This window comes from Nicotiana tabacum, chromosome 10 (genome assembly GCF_000715075.1).
Source record: "Nicotiana tabacum cultivar K326 chromosome 10, ASM71507v2, whole genome shotgun sequence".
Taxonomy (NCBI): Eukaryota; Viridiplantae; Streptophyta; class Magnoliopsida; order Solanales; family Solanaceae; genus Nicotiana; species Nicotiana tabacum.
The window spans coordinates 3,110,803-3,136,491 of NC_134089.1; the positions used below are offsets into that span (position 1 = coordinate 3,110,803).

Sequence of the window (25,689 nt, forward strand, 5' to 3'; positions counted from 1 at the left end):
TACCTATCTTCTCCCTCATTTTTCACAATTGCTACTTGTCATTTCTTGTTAACCTAAATAAATTATAATCATTGTATTCTTTGTTACCTAATAAGTTCTTATCTAATGTGGTATTTACTGGAGTATTTTTTTTTTATTACATTTAAGAGTTATTAATTTATATTGTTGGAGCAGGTTGCACGCCGCAACGGAAATGAAAATGAATATATTGGGGGATCGGGTTGCACGCCGCAACAGATTATATTTTAAGTTTATATAGTTGGAGCGGGTTGCACGCTGCAACGGAAATTTATTGAAGAATTATATTGTTGGAACGGGTTGCACGTCGCAACGGAATTAGAAAAGAAATAATTGATTGTGACTGTCGAAATGATTTCGATTATTGCTATGATTTACTTGTCTTTATTATTATTATTATTATTATTATTATTATTATTATTATTATTATTATTATTATTATTATTATTATTATTATTATTGTTATTATTATTATTCTTATTATTATTATTATTATTATTATTATTATTATTATTATTATTATTATTATTATTATTATTATTATTACATGTTAATGTAAACGACCTGCCTTAGCCTCGTCACTACTTCGTCGAGGTTAGGCTCGGCACTTATAGAGTACATGAGGTCGGTTGTACTCACACTACGCTCTACACTTGTGTAAATTTTGGAGTTGGTACCAGCGGCGTACCATAGACTTGCTCGGATTCAGCTACCCAAATTAATTTGTAAAAAAAATGGTTAAGATTATTGTAACGTTGGCTTGCCTAGCAAGTGAAATGTTAGGCGTCATCACGGTCCCGAAGGTGAGAATTTCGGGTTGTTACACTATGATTGATGTCATGCGTCCTGATATTCACCCCCTTGAGGAATATGTCGAACGAAACTGCTCGAGCTTTTTAGCATCGTAGCGTCTGCTTTTGGTATACCTGCTTTGTTGACATTCCTGAAAGAAGCTTGTCATAGTAACAAGTCTTGGCAAGCTCGTCAAACAGGTATTAAGATTGTTTAGCAAATCGCTATTTTCATTGGTTATCATGTTTGAGATCTTTGGTTGAAGTTATTGAACATGGTCTTACTGATGAGTGCCAGAGAGTCAAGATTATTACAGCTCTTTCTCTTGCTGAAGCTATTGCACCATATGGTATTGTTGTTGTCTATTAATTAATCAGTGCATAATTTATTAATTCTTGTTGTCTATTCTTGTTACTGTTTTCTTTTCATGCTAAGTGATGTGACTATGCTTCCCCTCAGCTGTTGAGGGTATATCGAAAATAATATTTTTACCTTCATAGGGTAAGGATAAGATTGTGTTACCCTCTTTATATTCCACTTGTGAGATTATACTGAGTTTTGTTAGTTATTATAGTAATCAATGCATAAATTCTTAATTACGAACTCTAGTCACTGTCATTCTTCCCACCTTCTTGTTTGGGATTGTTATCATCTTTTGCATATGATTATTTGAAACGCCAGATATATAATGTGCATCTGTGGTTGACATTAAAAGTACAAAATAAGGTGAAACATCTCATCAATATGTACTCTTAGCTACTTGATTTGCACCACAAATAGTGTTGTACATAGTGCTTCTGGCTAAACTGTTGCCATCACACTCTTACTAAATAGACCATTGTCACATACTCCTTTTTTAAAGCCAGTAGTGTGGATAACTTGGTGTAATTGTATGCAAACAAATGAAAAAGAACAAAGTAGCCTCCCCCCCACCCCCTCACCCCTCCCTTTCCCCAGATGTCAGAAAAAATTTAATTAATTTTTTTCTTAAAATAAAAGAAAAATCATCACTGGGGGTCCATTTGGACAGAAGGGTTGGAGAAGAAATTAAAAAATAGTCACATATTCACGAGTGTTAATTGAAAAATAGTCATTGTTTGAAAAGTAATCGAAATTTAGCCACTTTTCATGTAAAGATAAATCTGAACGAAAACACTGTTCAAAATCCGGAAAATATTCCAGCATAATATACTGGAGTTATGCTGGAGTTCCAGCATAATATATTGGAGTTCCTGTATAATATACTGCTTCAGCATAATATGCAGGAAGTTCATACATAAGTGCATCAATCTCCAGTATATTATGCTGGACCGATCCGTGTTGCAGCAAAATAATGACTATTTTTCAATAACTTTGCAAACACTGGCTACTTTTGAACTATTAGTTCGAAAACTGGCTAACCCGTGCTATTTTTACATGGCTTGGACCTTCTGCGTTTCGGATCACAAGCCCACTTTGTAACGATAAATCTGAAAAATGTACACAAAAAGCAGTTGGTAAATATGCTCCAATCGATCTCTTCTCTTTCTCCCTTCTCTCACCAACTCTCTCTCAAGTAAGAGTGTAAGACCAATTCCTTCTTCCTACGGTTTTTATTATTTTCTTAATTTCTTTTGATATACAGTCTCAATTAATAAGAGATCTTGATTTATAAATTTCATTTACAAGTTTCTTAATTAGTTATTTTTTTAAGGCAAAAATGCAGAGCAATAATTCTACTGAAGGAGACACATTCCATATCCGCAAATTGGAGATCTCAGACAAAGAAAAAGGTTTCATTGAATTATTAAAACAATTGACTGTTTGTGATTCTGTAACAGACGAAAAATTCAAGGAAAGATTCGAAGAGATTACAAAATATGGAGATGAACATATTATTTGTGTGATTGAAGATGTTAAATCAGGAAAAATTGTTGCAACAGGAAGTGTATTTATTGAGAAAAAATTCGTAAGAAATTGTGGAAAAGCTGGTCATATTGAGGATGTTGTTGTTGATTCAAGTACACGTGGCATGCAATTAGGTAAAAAAATTGTTGAGTATCTTGCTAATCATGCTTATTCTATGGGGTGTTATAAGGTAATACTTGATTGTACGGAAGGGAATAGAGCTTTTTATGAGAAATGTGGTTTCAAGAAAAAAGAGATTCAAATGGTTAAGTATTTTGTTTGATGAATGTTTGTGTTGGCCGCGGAGTCAGGATTTTGAGTATATGGGTTTTGGTATCTAAAACAGGATAGGTGATATAGAGCTACTGGGTTCTGTCGAACTTGTAGCTAGACTTGTAATCTTGGAAGATTGTTAGTCCTCGTTTTGTTTCTTGTAATGAGTTTATTCAAAAGAGATTTACATGGTTAAGTATTTTGTTTGATGAATATTTATATTAGTGGCGGAATCGGGATTTTAAGTATATGAGTTCTGAAATCCATGACAGAATGAATAATATAGAGGTTCTATCGAATCCGTAGCTAGACTTGTAGCTCCGCCGCTACCGTTAGTTGGTTTACTGTGATTTTTGGCATTAATCTTGGACGATTGTTGTTCCTCAGTTTATTAAAAAGAGATTCACATGTTTGAGTATTTTGTTTGATGAATATTTGTGTTAGTTGCCTTTTTGACATTAATCTTGTAAGATTTTTGTTCCCTGTTTCCTTTTTTTTTTTGTGCCAAATTTCGCGCACATCAGATTGTTTCATCGGGTAGTTGCTACCTTCTATCCGCACAAGTATCAGGTAACTTTACCCCCAAAACTTAGGTATATTGGAAAATATCACGTAGCATTTTTTTTTGTTGGGATTTTGTTATTCCTTGTTTCTTGTAATGAGTTTATCATAAAGATAATTGGTTTGAATAGTTTGATCGTCATCATTCACCAAAAGCATACAGTTTGAGTAACAGCAGCTAGCTACTATTTTGTTGTATGGCCTATTACTTGGGGGTTGGTTACTCTAAACATCCTTAAAAATGTGAACTGAATTTGTTTTTCGTGGGAATTCAGGATTTAAACGTGATGGTTCGACCTTTAATGTTTTTAGTACTTAAGTAAGAAGATCATAGCTCAATCTCAGCACATTACAAATATGTTCTGCCACGGTTATCAATTTACTAGTTCAAATACAGATTTTTTGCACATATGCTTTCTCAATGCATAGACAACTAGCTGATCGATGTCATATTTGGAATTTTTTTCTATTTACTAGAGATACCAGGATCTGAAAAACAAAGTTAACCATGAATATACAAGTAAAACCGTTGCTAAAGGAGACAATTAAGCCTAACTCAATCCAGATAATGCTATTATCAACATTATGATGTGTGGGTTAAGCGCACATCACGGGTTCGAACTCTGTCGCAGACAAAGTCTGATATTAAAAGGGAAAAGAATAGAGGGACGAGTCCAATAATTAGCCTTGTGCAATTGGTCCTCAGGAATTTTTCGGTTCATAAAAAGAACATTCTTTTAAGCACGTCAGTGACTTCTGCGCACAGAGACGACTTTTTCTGCTGCAGACATTCGTTTAACAGACTGAGAGCACTCAATGGGCTAGAGTCCATGGCGGAGCCAGAATTTTTACTAAGGGATGTCAAAATATAAAAATTAAACACTCGAGTAAATTAAGAAAATTCAATATGTAGTATATATACCTATTTAATTTTTTTTTTACCTAACTACACTAATCTTTTCTTTTTCTGTATCATTAACATCAGCCATGTTGCCCCAAAAGATTAGCAAAAAATACAACTGTGTTTCAAGGTCATTACATACTGCCTTTTGCTCTAAAAAATTCGGTTGTTTCTTTCTCTGCAACTGATACAAGTATTGTCTTTTCCAGTTGGCCAGCTCTCCCCGTCTTTTCTATGACACCATCCCATATAGCTACTGATTTAAAGCTTGCAACAAGCCCAGGCATTTGTATAAAGGCTTCCAATGAGATAGCCCAATATCTCCACGAGGAACTGCAAATTGTGGAACTCATTTTAATCCAATTGATCAACACCATATATTGTTCGATCACAGTATTTTCGCTTTTGCACAGCATTACAGCAATACCAACAAACCCAATGTAATCCCACATGTGGGGTCTAAGGAGGGTAATGCGTACGCAGACCTTACCCCTACCTTGTGAAGGTAGAGAAACTGTTTCCGATAGACCCTCGCCTCAAAGAACAGTGAGCTTCTGCACAGCATTGCTCCTCTTATTTAGTTGATTGTACTCTTTGTTGACAGAGAAATCTTAGGTCTGTCTCTTGTGCTTTTTGTATGGGTTTCCCTGATCGGCATAAAAGTACGACAGTATTTGACCTCTATTTTCCCTCCCTCTCCAATATTCTTTCTCTTCTCGATTACTTGCTCGATAGAAAGTTAGCACATCATGTTACCAACTGAAGTCTTACCAGTAATCTCCACATGAGCATGATCCTTTAGTAAAACAATGGAAACGGTTATTATCCCGCAAGATAATTTCTCTCTCTGTTATCTTTGAGATTAGCTTGAAGAATGTATGACAATCACCACAGATACGAAGATTTTTAATTATTCTGATAACATCACTAGCTTTAGTACTTAGTAAGCCAAATGCAAGCGCAAGCTTCTCACTGTGACAGCCAACAAAGTGTTCCTTCTCCTCCTCTTCAATGTCAAATAGAACATATTCCGTTTTTGGAACATAGCCCGCCTCTCTTAACTCCTTGCTCAGTTCACTGAGTTTATCGTATATCTTATCTGATATTGGATGATATGTATCTCCAACAAGAAATTCGTGAACAATTCCATCAATCTCTATCCAACTATATGCAGGAATCTTCTGCATTCTTCTCTCATTCATAGTGGACCTGATTTTCTCCGAATCATCCCATTTATTGTTAGATGCATAGATATTTGATAAAAGAACATAGTTTCCTGAGTTCCATGGTTCCAATTCAATCAACTGCTTTAGTACATGTTCAGCCAACTTGGTATCACGATGTAACCGGCAACCACTTAATAGCGCTCCCCAAATAATGGCATTAGCCTTCATTGGCATACTTTCTATCAACGAATGAGCTTCATCTAGCAAACCGGCTCGGCCTAAAAGATCAACCATGCAACCATAATGTTCAATATTTCGTTCCAAAGAGTACAAGTGAGTCATGCTACGAAAATATTTCCGACCATCGTCGACAAGGCCAGCATGAGTACAAGCACAAAGGAGACCCATGAATGTGTTTCCATCAGGTTTCATACCATGTTTCTCTACTTGACCAAAACAACAAAAGGCAGATTTCACATGACCATGCATAGCAAGACCCGATATAACAGCGTTCCAGATTACTCTGTCCTTCACCTTCACTTGCTTGAATATTTCCCAAGCTGAAAACATTCGCCCACATTTAGCATACATATCAATTAGTGCTGTACCTAAAACAGCATTAGAGAAAAACTCATCCATCTCCATCAACCTAGTGGCAGATTCGCCAACTTCTAACGCTCCTAACTTTGCAGACGCAGAAAGTACCCCAACCATTGAATAACAATCTGGCCTAAGGTTCTCTCCCTGCATCTTGTGAAACAGCTCCAAAGCCTCTTTCGGAAGCCCGTTCGCCGCGTAACCCTGAATCATAGCACTCCAAGAAACAACATCCTTCTCTACCATCTCATCAAAAACCTCGCGAGCTCTCGCCAAGTTCCCACATTTAGCGTACATGTCAACCAAAGCAGTATTAACAAACACATTCCTTCCCATACCCATCTCCGCCGCATACCTATGTATCCACTCACCGGAACTAACATCCCCTACACAACTACAGGCCGACAGCACGCGAACAAGCGTAAAACTATCAGGACTCAAACCCATCTCCAATGACCTCCGAAACAACTCAATCGCTTCCCTAAACTTCCCAAAATCAATGTACCCCGTCATTATCGCGGTCCAAGAAACAACATTCTTCTCAGGAATATCATCAAACACATTGTGTGCATCATCAAGAAACCCACACCTGGCATAAAAACAAACCAAACCAGTCTTCACAAACACATCACAATCAAACCCTCCTTTAACCACAAGTGTATGAGCCTTAACACCAAGTTCAAAATCCACTAACCTAGCACAAGACTTTAACAAAAATGGGAAAGTAAAATTATTAGGCAAAAAACCATCTTTTCTCATTAATTTAAAAAACTCAACAGATTGGTGAAAACAGTCATTTGAGACCAACCCACGAATCATAGTGTTGTATAAAAAAATGTTGGGTTCTTGAGTTTGGTTAAAAACAAGTTTAGCATAATTAGGGTTGTTGAAATTGTTTAAAATGTATTTTAATAGTAAGTTTAAGAGATAGTTGTTTTGTTCAAAGCCTGTACGAATAAGGCGTGCATGAATGTGTTTAAGCTGATTGAATGATTTAAAGCCATGAAATAAAGCTGTTTTTAGCTCTAACAGAGCTTTAGGAGCAGCTGAGGATGTTGGGTTCATAGCTCGGCAACTGCTACCTTAATTTATCTGGTTTTGATAACTAAACAAATTTTAAGTGGTTTTTAAATTAGTCCCTTAAATATAGTACTGTTTAGCAACTTTGATCCTTTAAATTTGTTGAAAGTGAGCATTTTGGTTTGGGAAATTACCAGCAATGTCCATTTATAAGTAGTTTATTACAAAAATTGGTCAATTCACAAAATATTACTAATATTAGCCAAATATTACCAATATTAGCCAATTAATTATTTGTAGCAAAAAAAGGTTAAATGTTTGCTTTCTTTTGAGTAGGTTTTGTTAGAATAGATTTGATACATCGTAAGGAGTTTGAATCCCGGTTTTGGGATGAATTGGTGGACTTTTGGGGTGGTTTGAATTGAAAATTCGAAGTAGAAGATGAACATGAAAAAATGATATATGAATCACACGTTGTATTATTTGTGTAACACATATGTATCATATTTGTATCAAATATGTATCACATGTATACCTATGTGTGATACATGCGCGATACATGTTTGATACATGTGTCACAGAAGTATTTTTTGAACTCGATTTTAACTACGAATTTTGATACCAAATCAGTCCAAATCACCTCCAATCTTTCTCAAATTTTGTATATTGACTCATCTATATGTTTTCAATGAATTTCAACTATACCCATTGAAAAAACATCTTTTTTTGCTTAATTTTTTGTATTTCATCACCTTGTTTGCTACCTCATCCATGAATTTCCTTTCCGTCTTGCATCTAATGTTGCTGATCACGCTTAAAATTATGGAATGAGAACTTTGCATGAGATTTTTGAATAGAAAGAACCTTATTTTTTTGAATTTTCAATTTTTATATGTGCTTGGTTAGTTTTGAAAAGTCTATGATTAATGACCAGAGGTTGGTAAGTTAGGGCTTATTTGAGACATTTACTTAAGATTCCCTTTTGGTTTTTGTTAAATATTTAATAAACTCTGATTTTTAATTTTAATGCAAACTGGTTTAAAAATATGAAGAAGAAACTCATATTTGTAGTTGTAGTTATTGCTATTTTTGATCTATCTATGGTGTCTGTGCAGTGCTTTTTGAGAGAGAGTTTCTATTATTTTTTATTTCTAGTTCTATTAAATTTAAAAATTGTAAAATGAATTATTTACTTTCACTTTGATTCAGTTTTGCTCAAAATTTTTCTAGCTTAATACTAAATCAAATTATATATCGCCCATCTTCTTGATTTAAAACCAAACATTAATAAATTAGGTACACATCAATTTATCAACTAATTTCTTGATTCTCGTCTCATAGTCATTTGTGAAACATACTTCTAACTGTCTTTGGATCCATGGATTTTTTAGGAGTAAGAAACAATCATGTTGTGCTAAAACTGTATTATAATACAAATTGTTCATGAACATGTCTTTTATTTTTATACTCAAAAACAGTTTTTTCTTTCTAAAAGCTTGGTCAAACACCTTTTGTAAAGAAAGCACTTTCGGTAAAAAACAAAAAAAAAACACTTTTAGCCAAAACAAACTTGGCCAAAAAGGCTATAAATAAACTAAAGGGGTTCGTCAACTGAACATGTCCTACAAGTTGAGCATTTTTCCAAGAGAAATTACTATACAAAGATCAACGAGGAGACTACTACAACAACTAATACGCCTCATTCCAAAACAACTACTAGGAGACAAAAAACAACACCAATAACAACAAGCCCAGTGAGTCCTCACAAGTAGGTGTGTACGCAAACTTGAACCCAGAGGTTGTTTCCGCACTAGGAGACACAAAGCGAAGAACAAATAAATAACTAGATCCAACGTCTGCCCACATAATTACGTACTTATTGTTCTTTACAACAGGTGTGTACTAGAGGGGTTTGCGAAGAAATGCTCCCTTGAAATTAACTTCGCCTTCTTGAAATGGCTATCAAGAAGACTACCAAGAAGCATTGGGGCTTCAGCTGGTTTTGTTTGAGGAATCTTACGCATAAAGATATCGTTGTCCAGAACCATCATATTTAACAAACTTCTGCAACTCTAAAAGACACAACAAGAATGTTTTAGAAGATAAAAAGGTAAAGGTAAAAGTGTCTCTTAAATATCAAGAGTTGTCTATCTCATACCAATAACACATTATTAGCAAAAAGATTTTTTGAATAATTGTTGAAAAGATGACCTTGAGGTAGTGAGTTCTCCATTACTACCAAACCTTTCATTATCTTAGTTATCTAATTGTTCCCCTTGTTGCAAATTTAGGACGAAGGAACTAATGGATACTATACATGCCGGCAATTCTCTGCCTAGGATGCAAAACACTCACAAGCTAGAGAAAGATATTAGCTTTGAGAAACTACATGTATGGTAAAGACAGGGGCGGATGTAGTGTGTTAGCGACGGGTTCAATTGAACTCAAGTAAAAGTTTATGTGCAAAATTCATAAAAATTATAAATATAGTATATATGAACCCATATTTTTTAAAATATAATGGGTTCAATGCTAAAAACCTTGAAAGTTGAACCCATAGAGTTTAAATCCTGGATCCACCTCTGGGTAAAGAGATAATTTGTTAATGTTCAAAAGGCATATCAGGACTTCCAAAATGAAAGCTTAGATATAAGACCATGTGGTGCACTCACAAAGGCAATATGAAACACCTTAGAGGAATTTACAGAAAGAAATAATAGAAAATTTCAAAACAATATTAACAGTTAAAAGTAATAACTCAAGGAAAGAGAAAGCCTTTGGAGCACAGATTATTGGAAAATTTGCAATTTCTTGGGCAAGAACATTGAAACCGCTCAAATATTTAATTCCTACTCATTTTTACCTTAATAAGATCCTCCCTAGAGATAGGTTTAAGTAACAAGTAAGGAAACCAAAGGAAACACGAAATGCAATGCGCCATTTCCATGGAAAGTGGCTATACTAGCTTCATGTTACTTTTTATTTGATTCTCAACAAACCAAAGCTCAATTTGGGGCCTGTCTAGACAAGTCTGAAGAAACGTAAGTAAAATTCATACCTGTGGATTCAGAACATGCATCTGCCTGATAATATCACCCTGAACAACAATTAAGTAGTCAGTTTCAAACTAAAAATATGAAATCAGAAGTACCTGTGTGTATATAATATATATACAAAAAATTTGCTATGAGGAAGGTTATACATAAATAGTAAAGCTCATACTGGATGTTTAAATTGGTTACTGTTTGCACAGTTTTTTCATCAATGATCAAAATGAAGATTAACAATGATCCTATGATTGAGTCCCAATATTCATAGGGAAATGAGTGAATCCATATGACATGAAGCACTAAAAATTGATAGAAAGCGGTGTTCTCAAGAACACAGCAGAAAATCTATGAGGGTACATTGAAAAGATCGAGAAAACTTAACACGATCGCACCTTTTACAGAAGCCTACAAGTGAAGTAGTAGGAAATAAGAAAAGACAGGATACAACTACAACAACATCATGCCCAGTGTAATCCCACAAGTGGGGAGATTGGATACAATGAAAAATGAAACTATATTAACAAGAGAGTTACACAAAAATTAAGGAGAAATTCACTGATTTATTCTACAACCAACAAAGATCAATTTTTCTCTAACATTTTGAAGCAATTCACTATGCACAAATTTAGAAAGTGACAGTTCTAAATTGCACAGATTCACTGGTTATGATAAGGTATCCATGTTTTTGCAAAAGTAAAAGAGCATACCTGTTCTATTCCTGGACTTTGCATCACTATGCCAAGAACACGGCGTACAAGTCCCTTGTAGACAGGTTTATTTGTTGTACCATCACCATTTAGCCAAGGCAATATTGGCTTACACAAATGCAAACCATTAGAGCGGAGCTCATATGGTTCTTCTGGGTGATTTCTTGTGGGTGAACTAGCTTCAGTATGGCGACAACCTTTGGCCTCATTGATGGCTTGCTTTTCACTTGAAGGTTCGGCAACTGCTTTAGGAAGATTAAGAATTGTGATTTTGTGTACCTTATCAGAATTCCCACTTATTTCCTTCTGCAACTCAACATCTTTATGATCTTCTCCATTGTGGGTAATAGACTCATTGACTTTAGCCTCAGAATCTCCACAAGAAGATAATGTAGCATCTTGATGAATAGCAGCCACTGGAGTCAAAAAGTACTTGGAACGATATAAAGAATCAACCACCCGAATAGAATCATAGGCATTGACCTGCATTTTTGGGTCCCACTAGATGATTAGTCAAACAGAACGCCCAATGGTTTATCTACTGTACTTTGTTTCATACCCTTTGACTTCTATCACAATACCTTCTTTCCTTTGATCACCCCGCATGTAAAACAAACAACTACACCAAGCACAGTACATAATGTCATGGGTTTATTTTGAGCATTAGTGGCTAGCTCCACACAATCTAATATGCGAAGAAGCTGGTCCGCGGCAAATTCAGCATGTAAGTCAATCTTATTCGTAGAACACGGGGCTGAATGATATATGAATCCACAACACAAGAGACATGCTAACCCTTTAATGAGAAGAATGACAACACACCAAAAGTGAAACAGAAGAGCAATCTACTAGTAATACAATAATTTTGAAGTCCATGTGTGTTTGTTTATGACGACTATGCAGACACAGACACTTGTTTGGTGCCTAGTCACCTTATTCATTTTTAAACCTACCAAAATTTTCTACATCACTAAACCAACTCAAGACATAAGGGAACTTATTTTCCAAGCATTTACCCATCTGCTCATAGCTTCTATTCCCATCCTCTCTCCCTATTTGGTTCGGTGCACTATGCTTTACAAAAAAATTCAGGTGAATATGGTAAATCCTCTGAATCTTTTATCTCATGTGGCACTTAAAACCGTCATTTAATGTTAAAACCTACCAAAGTTAGCCATAATTCTAAAAATAATCATAGTTTGGGGGCTCCTGAGAATTTCAAGGTAATATCCATCGGTTTTCAGGAGTGGTTCGTCAGTACATATTAAGTAAATTTTCAAGATTTAGACATGCATAAGTGACAAGACAAACACACCACACAGAAAAGTTAAACCCACGATGAAGAAACTAGAGGAGTTTCAAGAAAAAACTAGCATAAAAATCTACACAGGTGAATCCACATCAACCTAACCATTACATGGATCTGTTAAAAAAACAAATAAACCAAACAGCTTCTATTTTCTCTACAAGAAAGACTTCTTTTTAAATCATCCCTTTACTAATATTTTCTATCCAGTTAAATGAGTGAAAATCATTATATATCACAAATAAAACCAGATAAACCACAACTGAGGATTTCATCAGACTTCTTTTATTAGTAATTCTAAGTAGGTGCATATGAAACTTCATCCGACAGTGTACAGGGAAAACAAGGGAAGATAGCTAACTGTTAGTTCAGACGAACCTTCAAAACTCGTCCAAATGCTTCTAGCACCTCAACAACAGCTTCCGAAACCTTTTTCTCTGAAACAATAATTACCAGATGCAATGAATATCTAAATGGAGGGGTTAAAAGACATTGTAGGTTTGTGGTTACATACCCTGCATCTTTAGAATCTTCGAGATGTCTTTCATGCACAAACCGTGGTCACCAGCCATTTGAATAGCAGAATAAACAGACCTAAACATTTCTGGATGTACCAGAGAGTTCTGTTCAGGGCAAGAACCGAAAGAACAAACATGTTCAGCATAGGTAGTCATGGCTTGCCATGGTGACTCGGTGGGAGAAACTGCAGTATATGGGACCCCACTATCATGAAGTTCATTTACTTGGTCATCTGGGCCGAATGAGGCACTGCCAAGATCAGCGCCTGATGTAGTAACAGCTTGATGCTCTTCAACAGATAGTATGCGATTATATTTGTCAATGTCTTTGAGTGAATCCATAGTTTTTATTCTTGAAAATGCAGCATGCCTCAAGCACAACCTAATTCCTGGAAAACCTTTTGCACGTCGCGAGCAAATCTCACCATCACCAGCCGTTGAAGTTTTCAACTTTTTATACGTATCACTCTCAGAAAATTCACTGTCATCGTATTTACGTTTAGCTACTCTGGAATCCTCAACCTCTCCAACACCTTCATCCGGTAGGCATGGTGCAATTGATAGTTCTCCTGAAGAAAGTAGAGCACAGAGGTGGAAAACATCTCCACACTGCAAATCAATTGGAATATCCACCCCCTCAGCGATCAGTTCCTTCTCTCTTTCACAAAGCCAGCTAGCAAACTTAGCAGCTCTTTTTCCAGTATTAGGTGGGAATGGAGAAATACATATACAATGCAAGAAGGTCTGAGAAAGGACAAAAGGACTATTGGAATTTCCCCCAATCTGCAAGGAGAAAAGATTTAAAGCTTAGGAATTATCTCCAGAAAAAAAGATGCAGGATGAGTCTCTCTTCTTTTTTAAAAAAAATTTATAGGTCAAGATGCAGGGTGGGTCTTTGCAGCAACAGAACACCTATTGAAAGAAACTGAAACTGAATTTCATTTATTTCTAAGTTCAAGTTTATAGGATATAGATGAAATATTAGTTTCAAAAGAAAGCTGTAAATTTATACTCCTGTCTCTCTATATGGCGTTTGACTCACACAAAATATTAGACATTATTATACTAGCGTAGTGGACGAAAATATTACAGAGATGAATGAAAAGCTAATCTTACATCACATTGAAGTACACATGTGAATAGTTTGATGAATTTGAATTCTTAAAAGTTGGGGAAATCTTATAAAGTAAAATACTTAACGGAATCGTATCAAATACTTTGGAACTTCTCAAAACAGAAAGATCATCATATAAATTGAGACGGAGGGAGTGTAAGTCAGAAATATACCAAGGCTAACAGCTAAATACATAGTAAAAAACAAGATTTACCAAAACTTTTTTGTCCCTGAGGTAGTTGAAAGCAGCAAAGAGATCATGCTCAGAATAGCGCCTTAAAGTTTCAGCAAGCAAGGTCGGCACAAGCGGAGATTTTGAACTACAGAGGAAGATGAGCTTAAATAGCTCTGCAGCACTAGCAACAGCTACTGATTCATATAACCGTTTGCTAATGGCGGTACCGCCAATTGTAAGTTTCACATACTTCTGCAAGATCCTATTTGAGCTTAATGGTGCACTAGAATCTTCAGTCTTTCCAGGAAAATTTTCAACATATTGGCCACTAGAAAGTGGTAAAACTGATTGAGGACCATAAGAAACCTGAAAGAGAGGGGAACATGAACCAAATTAAAAAAATTCTAATAGCAATCTGGTAAAGAAAACATAAGATAGAGTTAGTCACAGTTTGTTTTTTTAAAACACAAGTAAGCTACACTTCTGCAAACAATCTAGAGCACGTGCAGGTATCTCAAGTTGCTGAAATCTTTGTCGAAATGCTACGCCTAAATCTAAAAGATTCAGGACAAATTCATGCCACGCAAGCTCATGAAATATCTCACATGTCTTTCATCGGTATTAACATCTGAGCACTTATCAAAGAAAGGTTGAACATCCTTCACGGTCGCCGATTTGGCAATCTTTTTGTATCGCAGAGCATCATCCAGGGCCAATTTTATATTGGCATCATCAAAGTTATCCCACGGCTCTTGAGAGAGGAAGTCTGAGGTAAGTTTAAAAAAATCACATTGCATTGCTTGGTGACCCTCATCGTTCAATGTTTTATTTTGGAATTTCTCAAGGTAATGCACATAACGTTGACTAAGCACATTACACAGTCTCATGACAGAATCGCAGAACTGTGGACTAGTTCTCAATAACGCCGACATTCTCCTTCTGCAGGAATCAGGTGGTGCTGGTAGATTTGGAAGTTTTCCCCAGTCTACACGATGGAATTTTGCTCCAAGAGAAGCTCGGTGTCTTGCATATTCGATCACCAGTTCCCTGTACATGAAGTTTCTCATGTAATCCAAGTAACAAGCATAAACATACAAATAGATCCAGGCAACAGGTTAACACGGATAAAGCATTAAGGGAGCGGCAGTAAATCACCAATTTTATGACAAGGATTTAAGCTTAAGAATCTAATTGTCATCAGGAACTTTGAAAAATCTGTTCACAAGTCACAACGACCAGCCATTAGTTTTTTTTACCTCCCGAGGTAGAAGAAATTCTATAATTCAAAACATTTACCTATCTGCATCATCTGTCCAATGAAACTTTCCCCTGCGTGTAGGCTTTACTCTTGACAAGGCACATTTAGCAAGAAAAGCACGTCCTACCCTGTCATCTTCAGGTAATTCTGATTCTTCAGCAGCTACCACGTCATCTCTTGCGTGATATTCCTCCAAGCTGCATGTGTGTGGGCAAGAAGTAGACAGGAAAGAGCTTTGTTCCTCATTGATTATCTGGCTAAACGTCTGATGGGGCCGTCCAAACTCGGTGCCAGCTTCGGTATGCTTTGAGGATTTCCCTTTTACAGATCTTTTCCTTTTTTTTGGAGATAATGCAGGTGTACCTTGATTTGGTTGAATTTCGCCCTTTCCAGCATCTGAAGCTCGCTCAAATCTGGTAAGTCTTCGTTGTCGCTTATCATAATAGACTCGAAGTACCTGCAAGTGAATTGTCACCTGACTGAAGATGTATGGCTTGAATACCATTATCATTAAATGAGACATTATAATTGGAATTAGCTAATTTTTCCCCTGTGACATGTAAGAAAGCCTCTCAGAATGTGACAGCCCAAATATTAATTTAATTAAATTTGTTTAATCAAACAAAAACACAGTTTTCTACAATAAAACGACTAACCCTTTAGGTCTAGAATAATTTCTTCACTCATTACATGAGAGTCCCAATCAAGATGATTTCTAATGGAAACTACTTTTTAGCTTTTCATGCATATAAAAGTGATCATTAGGCGTCATTTGATGCAATCTTTTTTATTTTCCTATTGATAACCGTGGTTTTCGGGCCAGCTTCCGCCCGCATAGACTAATTCCATTGGATACCTGCCACCTCCCACCAGCAAAGGTGCCAGGTACCAGGTAACTCTGTCCACCAAGGCTTGGATAGATGGGAAGAAATCACCTAGTGTTTTTACCTCCTCTGGGATTTGAACCAAGACCTCATGGTTCTCACCCACTTTATTGACCACTAGGCCACACCCTTGGGTGCTTGTTTGATGCATTCATTGATACATTAATTAAATGTGCTACCTAATACAAAGATATAGTTACAAATTCATCAAGTCTAACAGTTAGATAAGTGAGATAAGTGAGATAATCAGCCAGAGTAGTACTTCTTTAACAAATTCAACTTCGAAATGTCCTGTAAGTTCATTAAACAATTTTCTTATTGCAACTCAGAGAGTGGGCAAAAGAAAACACAGAAGAACCTGCTCCAAAGTCAAATTCAGATCTTTAGCAATCTCCTCACACTCCTTGAATGAAAGTTTTCTGTGCGGGCCATCGTTAATAACACGCTTAAGGAGTTCAGCCCGCTGATCAGCCGTCATAACTCTAACTGAGGCCCATGACCGGAAGAGAAATACCTGACAAACATTTTACTTCCCTCTCAGCACAAACAGAAACTAAGGAAAAACAATAAAGAGGGATAAATAAATTAGATATAATGCAACAAAACAGATGAAATGAAAATAACAGTTCTCCAAACATAATACTCATCAGCAGGAAGTCTTTAAGCACGAACAAGCCATCAACACGCAAAGGAGAAGAGACTGACCAAAGTTAGCCATCATACTTTATAAACAAATGACAGTTCTAAAAGGCAATCTATTTCCTTTTGATAGGCATTGAAATAATCTTGCGCGGCAATCCATCTTATTGCTCCAAATTAACAAATCAAAGAAAAACGCTCTTCTTTCCTTTCCAAGGCCACTTTCTATTTTGGGACGTTCCGAAATGCTTGACTCTAATTCCATTTCTATACAAATTTCACAACTTTCCAGAATTCAAATCACTACACTATTCAAATTTTTAAGTTTGACTTGATCTTTCCTCTATTAAGGTAACTTTTCAACCATTACTTTAATATTTTTCTTCAATTATTATTTGATACAATATACAAGTCAGAGTAACATTTTGAACTCCTATTCCAGCTGTCATGTAAAATGGAACAAAGGGAGTAATTTTTTTAAATAATAAATAAGAAATCATAGAAAAATAGCAGTACAACAAGAAATTGCCCCACATTCCTAAAACTTTCAAGGATCCAATCGAACTCCAAGGAAATGATTAGACATGCTATTAAATGCAAAACTTCAACATAAGTTGGCTTATTAACGCCCCTTGGCTTTAAGCACTCTGTTGCATCAAGTATTATAAACTCTGGGCCTTTTCCTGAGTTGCTATATAACAACTTCTTCTAGAAATGCAAGGTAAGGCTGCATATGAAAGAGACCCGGTGTCATCCGGCTCCCCATGGACATCACTACGCTCAAAGAATGGAAATTCAAAGTAGTCACTGAAATGCAAAGAAAATAAACAGGATAAACCTCATTAACTGCGCAGCCGGGGAATGCATGCAAAGCGGCTTTACGATCACTGGCAGAATAGCAATACTCTAAAGTGTTCCAGTATTCCTCAACAGCTTTTCTACTTGAAAGAACAAAATCATGTCTGATTTGAGGGCGAAGATCTGGACAATGAATAACATGAGATGAACCCACTGAGCAAACAGGTTCCTCAATGTGAGGTTTAAGCTCCAATGCATGAGTCAGAGTAGTATGAGGGAGATTTTCTGTGTTTTCTGGATGTCCACCACATACAAGCCGAAACAACTGCCATATATAATTACAAGATCAATTAACTACTGTATCCATAAACAACTCACAGAAACTCTTAACACCCAATACTTTCTCATTAAAGCACAGGAAGGAGTTTTAATATAATGAATTCCATAACTCAGTTTTGATTTTTCCATACATGAATCTTTTTCTTTTTCAGAGAGTGAATACTACCAGTTTTTTCACTAATATTTGCAGCTTTAGGATTAAGTTTACTTACAGGAATGGCTAGTAAAAATGTATTTCACAGGGAGAGATATGTTGTAAGGCAGTTACCACGAATTATAATTATCAACTTTCTTTGAATATTACTCCTGAAACTCCATACCTGAAACTCGTTACCTATTAGACGTGCCACAAGTGTCTCAAATAGCTTTAAACTACAGAAAATGCTATTTCTTTGAGTACTCCGCAGGTTCTAAATATTCTGGAAGAAAACAACTTTCTTTTAATCGGTAAAGAGTAACTTTATATTAGAATACCAGCAGAACAAAGTTGCTGAGATAATTACAAAGAAAACAATTTTCACTCTCATCAAAGTTCTCCCTTAAATAATTTCTGAACTTATTCAAGAGATATCAGTGACTGAATTGCATTTATCAGATTCTCTACAAGAAACCTGAACTACGTTATGATCTCTTCCTTTCATTGAAAAGCCTCTGGCATGCATCTAGTGGATAATGGAAACTGAAAGTGAACTCCAGCGGAACTGTTGGATAACATTTTAGGCTCCTATGGAAATAGGGCATGTAGATAGAAGAAAATTTGTCTTTTGAGAAAAGCATGAATGAATGGGCCCCTCTTCCAATAGCAACATTCCTATCCCAATAGTTCCTACAGCCTCTAGGAATCAAAACATTATGGGGAAAGCCTCGTCTAGAAACCACATTGCACCAAGCATCAACGATTGAAATTTTCGAAGTAAAATTCATCATACCTTCAAACGTCGTAAAATGTCAATCAACCATGATAGTCGTCCAATCGCTAAGATATCCATCAGACGCTTGTACTCCAGCAGAGGAAGATCAGAAAGGCAAAACCCATTTCTACATTTCTCTATCATATCCTCAAACTTCTGAGTAGATCCAACAACTTGTAAAAACAGTTCAAGCGGCATGGCCTTAATGGCTGCATTTAGATCAATTAATTTACATGTACTATGAGGATTTTTTAGGTCATGACCGTTTTTAAAAGATGACAAATCATCATCACAACAAGGCAAACTATTCACATATTCCCACAGATAGACGTGAAGAAGCTTTGTGCGAACCATCTTGGCCAGTACAAATCCATTTGCACGCATGGCTTCAGCTCGCTCAGCTTGGTTATCCAATTTTATGCTTTTATGGGTCCTGGTGAGATCATTCAGTTGAGGAATTGGCTCTCCCTTTTCCAATTGAGAAGAGGATTGAGTGCGAATTTGTGTCTCAAAAGACCTGAATCTCTCATGAATCTGTTCAGCAGATACAGTAGAAACCGAAGGGTGCAAAACCACCTGTATCCGACGGCTGTTTTTGCAATTTGTTAGAACAGGGACATAAACAACGATAAGTTTACAATGTCCTCCTTGCAAGAGCTTATTCAGACAACGATCTAAGGTCTTTCTGTCTGTCATTGTCGTCTTCTCCTTCTCAAGATCCTGAATCCGTCTGTATAGCTCTGATCTGACCAGGAACTTCTCCTCCTGATTAAAGACAAAATATTTGTGATACTTCACCTGTGGAAATATGTAGCCTAACGGACAGAAGAGCTTAAAAGAACGGGCGAGTAAAAACACCTGTAGAAGTTTAAGTATCCACTGCTCCCTCTTTGCATTGGCTGCATCAAATGTAAGACAGGGATACCTTGGATAAGATCGGCGTCTTGAAGGTGAAGGCACAGCAAGAGCCAGCGCTTCCACTGGCGCAACATTCAGTGATGCTGCAGTCACAGGCTGTAACTCTGGATCAGAAGTGGTACTGCTTACCTTGATGGTCGAGTCCGGTGATCTGCTCAGAAAAAGTGGGACAGATTCATCCTTTTCATCCAGCACCAAGCCATCAGAAACTTTTGGTTTGATTCCTGTGTTTACAGTTTCGCTATTAGCTACACTGTCATCTTCAGGAACTGAAGCATCCACTGCTTGTATGGTTAATGCCGAGTTCTCTTGAAACTCTAAATCTGTTCCAAGTGGAGTGCAACCAGAAATTTCTGAAGGGTCTACTACTGGTTCATTCAGAGTGATAGTTGAAGCTCCAGGATTACGGTTTCCAGGCGTCCAGAGTCGGTAACCCTTGGCTTTGTTCATGAGTTCTGGCTCCATATATATTCCGAATCTATTAATAATATCAAACAGCCGACCATAGTGTTGTTTGTTGTTTATTCCCAGCCTTTTGCACACCTGTGTACATTATAATGGCAAAGAATCACATATGTACATATGAAGGAACCCTCACATAAGAGTCATATTTTTGAAAGTCAATGCACACACATACAGAAATGCAACTATAAATTATCCAAATTATACACATGTATGAGTACCAAATCACCACATACCCGACTCACAAAAAATTCAAAATATTATCCAAGGCTTGAAGAATGATCATAAAGACAAAAAATGAGGCTTTGGGTGAAATTACACCTAAAAAGATCATAAAGACATAATCAACTTGAGTTCAAAGTTGACTGACAAAAGAACCAAAAAATTATGATCCAAGACACAAATTATAGATCGATGAAATTACACCAGAAATGAAGAAGAGAATATACACGTAAAATAACAGCAGCACTAGCAAAATGACACCAGCATTAGATTAGATATTCATAAAAGAAAATATCCAATACCTCAATGAATGGCAACCCTCTACCTCCCTCAGCATCAACCATATCGTAAATCTGATGCTCTATAGGAAGCTCTAAAAGCAGGTCCGAAATGTGACCTCTCTTGGCCTTTTTCATTGCTGTTTCATTATCAAGATCATCACATCCACGCATGCTAGATTTTGGCTCAAAATGTTTTCGTGAAAACGCCTTTAATAGATATAGACACTCGAGTTCCTGCGAAGGTGCAAAAGCTAGGCAATTAATTAGCCAGTCAAAGTCCTAATTCATAGGCTGCAGTTTTTTTAGCTAATATTCACACAAAATGAAAACTTTTGTCAGAGTACAGTCAGCTACCATGTTGTGAGCAGTAATAATATACGTAAGAGCTTAAGACTCTTCTTTTTTTGATGAAGTAAACAAAATTTGTTGATAGTCGGGCAAAAACCTGCATACAAGTGGTATACCAAAAAGTAAAAAACCTAACAAAAACAAATGGCTCTCTACAAACGTCACCCAATCGTCTGTACATACAGGAATCTCATGAGTGCACCAAAAAGCAATAAGGGCCAAGAGGCTATTGAGGCTATTTCTTAACTGTGAAATTATTCTCTACCCTTCGAAAACTCTTCTATTTCTCTCTCTCCACACGACCCACATAAGTGCAAGTGGAGCAACCTTCCACGCCCTGGGGCTCCCCCTCCGTCTTCTGCAATTCCATCTAAACAATATTTCTTTCACTGTGTCGGGCATCACTCAAAATGTACCAAACCGATACAGGATTTCCCACCATAACCAAGAAGCTACCGAGCAATGTAGAAGGAGATGGTACGCGTCTTCACCTGATCCCTACACATAGAACACCAGCTGACGTAAGTAATTTTCCTCTTCCTTAGATTATCAGCCATTAAGATCACCCCTCGTGCTGCTAACCAGATGAAAAAACACACCTTTCTCAGTACCCTAGGGATACATACCGAAAAACGTGGAAAGTCTACCTCCTCCCTGATCAAAAGTTTCCTATAATAAGACTTAACAGAAAAAACTCCACTGTTCCCTGGCTTCCACCTCCATACATCGCTGTGATCCTGAGATGTACTTTGTTTGATAAGTAATTCAACCAATCTTTGAAATTCTGACACCTCACAATCTTAGAAGTTCCTCTTAAAGCTCAAATCTTAGAAGTTCCTCTTCCCTGTTGATGACACATACGGGTTTTTTCTTTATAAGACGTAGAGGGATAAAAGTGGAACTTTGAAATCTGTTTAGTTAGAAAGAAAATGAAGACATGAAAAGGTGAAGGTAAGAAACTTGCACTGGAATCTATTGTAAGTAAGTTAGCCCCCCCCCCAAAAAAAAAGGAAAAAGTTAAAGAAAACTATCAGATCAACCCCATGAATCTTTGCCCTATTCTTTGGACACAAACATCAGTTATGTCATAAAGAGTAACTTAGCAAAAGACAATATCCACTACCAATCTCCAAATCCAACTCTTTTAGCTTACTGAACAAGTTGTAGATATTTTCACAAAAGGTCTTTTTAGAACTACTTTTGAGTCTTCCGTCAGTAAGTTAGCCATGTTCGATATTTACATGCCAACTTGAGGGGGAGTGTCAAATGAGGTAATCTGCTCCTCGAATGAGCTGACGGATTTGATTATAATCTGCTCCTGTAATATAGGTTAGCAGATATTTTAGGAAAAGTTGTTAGGAGTTATTCTAGGAAACAATTCAGATGAAATTCCTTGATTCAAGGATCTCCTACGAACTAGGAATTAATTAGTCTATGTTGATGTACTTGTTCTCCTATAAATACTGTACAATTCTATTATTAAAAGCAAGGCCTTTTCTACATCTAAAGTTTCAGTAGAAATTGGATTAAACAGCTGCAAAAGATCTAATCAAAAATATTCTTTATTGTAAGTGATAAAGTTGGTTGAAACACCTATCAAACAATAAAGAAACCTAGCATAAATGATCAACAATAATGAAACTGCATTCCACTAGATTAAATTTGTTCAGAAAGCAGGTGTAATTCGCGGATTCCTAACAAATGTGTTCATTCCAATAGGAGAAAATTTTAGAAAACTAATTATACGACCCTTGGACCTAATTCCATAGATGAAAAAGAGAAACAATAGAAGAAATGGGAGAATATGCAGTGGAGTCATGAGCTCTTCCATGACGTCATAGATATTTGTAAAAGTGTAATAGATATTTGACCCAAAAAAGTGTAATAGATAAAACCCACAGCAATTGGTACTTATAAAGTACTTTTCACTTACCTTCCCGTCTACTATGACTTTTTCCTTCTTCACCACTTGAGCTTCCTTCAGCTTGTTGAGAACCTAGGGTAAAAGTTTTGGTAAAAGATTCAATAATGATGCATGTGATGGGTTCACAAGTTGGAATATACTTAAGGTAAAACATAATAGAAAGGAAATCAGTGGAAAAGAAGGTACAAATCTCCATCGCCTATGCCCGGAAGTCATTCGGTAACCAAGTTCTTGCTTGATATCTGTTATAGCAAGGACCTTTGTACATGAAAAGAAATAAAAGAATCAGCAATAGTGTACATCTAAAAACCAGATAGATGTAGCATTCAACTTTACAACCAACCTTTCCTTCAGTTTTTTCAAGCTTATCACAGATAGCTTCTAGTTCCGGAAGAAAATCTTTTACATGCACATCTACTTTAAAAGATTCCTCAGCGACACCACCACTATTTTCATCTCTTCCATCAATGATCTCACTATCCGCCAAGGAATTATCCCCCTTGGTTATCTCAAGCCTTTGTTGACTACCCAAATTCTTTGCGTAGCGTGATAAGTAGAGCATATTGGTATTAACTGGATTTTTTTTCAAGTCCCCTTCTCCGTCCATGTCTCTTGTCCTAACAATTGTTGACTGTCTGACAATCAATCCTCGGCTTTCAAGCTTCTTCAATATGTAGAACATGTCATTTCCTTTAATGTCAAAGTCTTTACCAAGCTCATTTTGGGCGATTCCATTTCCTCTGAAACTCGGTCATAGTTAAGAGACTTTGATCAGCAATAAAGCTACTTCCATTACTATGAAAAAAAAGAGTATTTGAAGTTGAAAAAGGGTATTTGGAAGTTGAGTTGTGTTTGGACATGACTTTCACTTGGAAAAAAAAGTTAAATTTTGTGTGTCGAAACTATTGTTTCATTTGAAAATTGAAACACTTCTCAAACAACTTTTTCAAATTTCAAATTTCAAATTCTCTATTTCAAGTTGAAGTTCTCTTAGTGCTGATTTTTTTATATCTATAATACCTTACCATTTCAAAAATAAAAAGTTGAAATTGAAAGAATGGACCAGATTGTAAAACAAACACTTATTTGACAAAAGAATTTCAAATATCATCTATAAGCCCCAACCCAATGAATAACTTCCTTTACCTTCTCCAAATTTTCTCAAGGTTTCACTTAAATTTCCACCTTTCAAATCACAGAGTAAAACTACAACCTCTAACTAAGCACAGCATAAGCATGATTTCACCAAATTTCGCTACAAAAAAAGACTGCTGATTTACGACAGCTTATATAATTGCTATATGCTCGTCCCAAAGGGATGAGTGATGCTTAAGATTAACAACCTGGAGATTCCAGGTTCAAATCCCAATTACAACCCTCAATGTGAGCCCATTTTCTTCAAGTTTACCCAACATCTATAATTTTAGTCTATAGTAGTTTACATTAGTCAAGGTGAACACAAGCTGCCTTACTCCTCGAAAAATAATACTCCCTCTGTTCCAATTTATATGGCACCCTTTCCTATTACAAAAGGAATGTGCATTATAAACTTCTTATTTTACCCTTAATTAAATGATTAATACTGTAGCTACAACGTTTTGAAAGTAATTTTTTTCTTAAAATTCCGTGCTCACTCAAACTATGTAAGTAACGGTAAGCAATTGAAATATGCTCAGAAAAGAAACAGAGAAAGAATTGAATGAAAACCTAAGAGTCGCGAGGCAACCAAGAGCACGACGTTCAGGCTTAGAAAGCTTAGCATCAGAGGCTTCAATATCATAAATTCCAACGAAATTATCACACATATAATCCGGCGCCACGATTTTCAAATTCAATCGCTCACTTTGCTCCACTGAACGAATACAATTATCCTCCTGAGAATTATAAACAACGCCATGGGATTCGAATTTAAGGCCTGGAATGTCAATAAGGTTAGACCAAATGACCTTTTTGACGTTTGGGCAAAGTTTAATGCCTTGATTTGAAATTGAAGGCCGTAGCTTTTGCCAGAGTTTAGAGAGAGGGAGACCGGATTCGCCATGCGCGCAGATTTCTTCGAGCGCCGAGTTAACGATGGTGTCCATTGGAAGGAGCAAAATTCATTACTGTGGGAACTTAAACTGAAAACTGAGTTGAGAAAGAGAGCCAATGGTATTTTGTTATTCTTTATAAGATCACGATTTACGAGTCACTATTTTTCTAATTAAAAAGGAAATATTCAAATAATAATTACTTCCAATTTCTAGTTTACTCCAGTAACTTATTCCATAAACATAAATATAATTTGCAGTACCGCTAACTACAAGAGAATATTTTTTCGGATTAATGTAGCATCATTTGAACTTTCGACCATAAATTATAGTTGAGTTATTTGGGAGAAATTCAAAAATAGCCAAATTTACAAGTGGTAATTGAAAAATAGTCACAGTTTTAAAAGTAATTGAAATATAGCCACTTTTTATGTAAAGATAAATCTGAACGAAAATACTGTTCAAAATCCGAAAAATATTCCAGCATAATATATTGGAGTAGGGGTGGCATGTGGGTCGGGCCCGGTCCTAAGTGGGTTTCACGGATCCGGTCCTAAGTGGGCTTTGCGGGCCCGGTCCTAAGTGGGTCG

The 25,689-nt window shown here is 36.3% G+C and overlaps 3 protein-coding genes across 4 annotated transcripts; 1 reads left to right on the forward strand and 2 right to left on the reverse strand.

Moving 5' to 3' along the window:
• Positions 1–2,311: 2,311 nt before the first annotated feature.
• Positions 2,312–7,339, reverse strand: LOC107773618 (putative pentatricopeptide repeat-containing protein At3g08820). Its single transcript, XM_016593018.2, has one exon. The coding sequence runs from the start codon at positions 7,258–7,260 to the stop codon at positions 5,200–5,202; it is 2,061 nt and encodes a 686-aa protein (XP_016448504.1). The 5' UTR covers positions 7,261–7,339; the 3' UTR covers positions 2,312–5,199.
• Positions 2,510–2,980, forward strand: LOC107772640 (glucosamine 6-phosphate N-acetyltransferase). Its single transcript, XM_016592129.2, has one exon. The coding sequence runs from the start codon at positions 2,510–2,512 to the stop codon at positions 2,978–2,980; it is 471 nt and encodes a 156-aa protein (XP_016447615.1).
• A 1,429-nt stretch (positions 7,340–8,768) lies between the features above and the next one.
• Positions 8,769–25,210, reverse strand: LOC107773984 (uncharacterized). Of its 2 annotated transcripts, XM_075222487.1 has the most exons (17): positions 24,777–25,210; positions 23,413–23,809; positions 23,256–23,327; positions 23,079–23,141; positions 20,819–21,031; positions 19,773–20,375; positions 18,933–19,679; positions 17,705–17,989; positions 16,586–16,741; positions 15,382–15,800; positions 14,691–15,132; positions 14,125–14,451; positions 12,793–13,579; positions 12,657–12,715; positions 10,973–11,455; positions 10,274–10,312; positions 8,769–9,287 (listed from the first exon to the last, which is right to left on the reverse strand). In XM_075222487.1, the coding sequence occupies exons 1-17, from the start codon at positions 25,151–25,153 to the stop codon at positions 9,102–9,104; spliced, it is 5,655 nt and encodes a 1,884-aa protein (XP_075078588.1). In that variant the 5' UTR covers positions 25,154–25,210; the 3' UTR covers positions 8,769–9,101. The 2 variants fall into 2 exon arrangements, with proteins under 2 accessions (XP_075078588.1, XP_075078589.1); XM_075222488.1 differs by lacking the exons at positions 23,079–23,141; positions 23,256–23,327; positions 23,413–23,809; positions 24,777–25,210 and adding exons at positions 21,393–21,643; positions 21,772–21,920.
• Between the last annotated feature and the right edge of the window lie 479 nt (positions 25,211–25,689).

Coding starts and splice junctions, on each gene's coding strand:
- LOC107772640 (XM_016592129.2), top strand. CDS start 2,510: ATGCAGAGCAATAATTCTACTGAAGGAGACACATTCCATATCCGCAAA.
- LOC107773618 (XM_016593018.2), bottom strand. CDS start 7,260: ATGAACCCAACATCCTCAGCTGCTCCTAAAGCTCTGTTAGAGCTAAAA.
- LOC107773984 (XM_075222487.1), bottom strand. CDS start 25,153: ATGGACACCATCGTTAACTCGGCGCTCGAAGAAATCTGCGCGCATGGC. Junction 15,133..15,381: donor TGGACAGATGATGCAGATAG/GTAAATGTTTTG, acceptor CTTCATGTACAG/GGAACTGGTGATCGAATATG. Junction 11,456..12,656: donor CATTTGGACGAGTTTTGAAG/GTTCGTCTGAAC, acceptor CCAAAAATGCAG/GTCAATGCCTATGATTCTAT.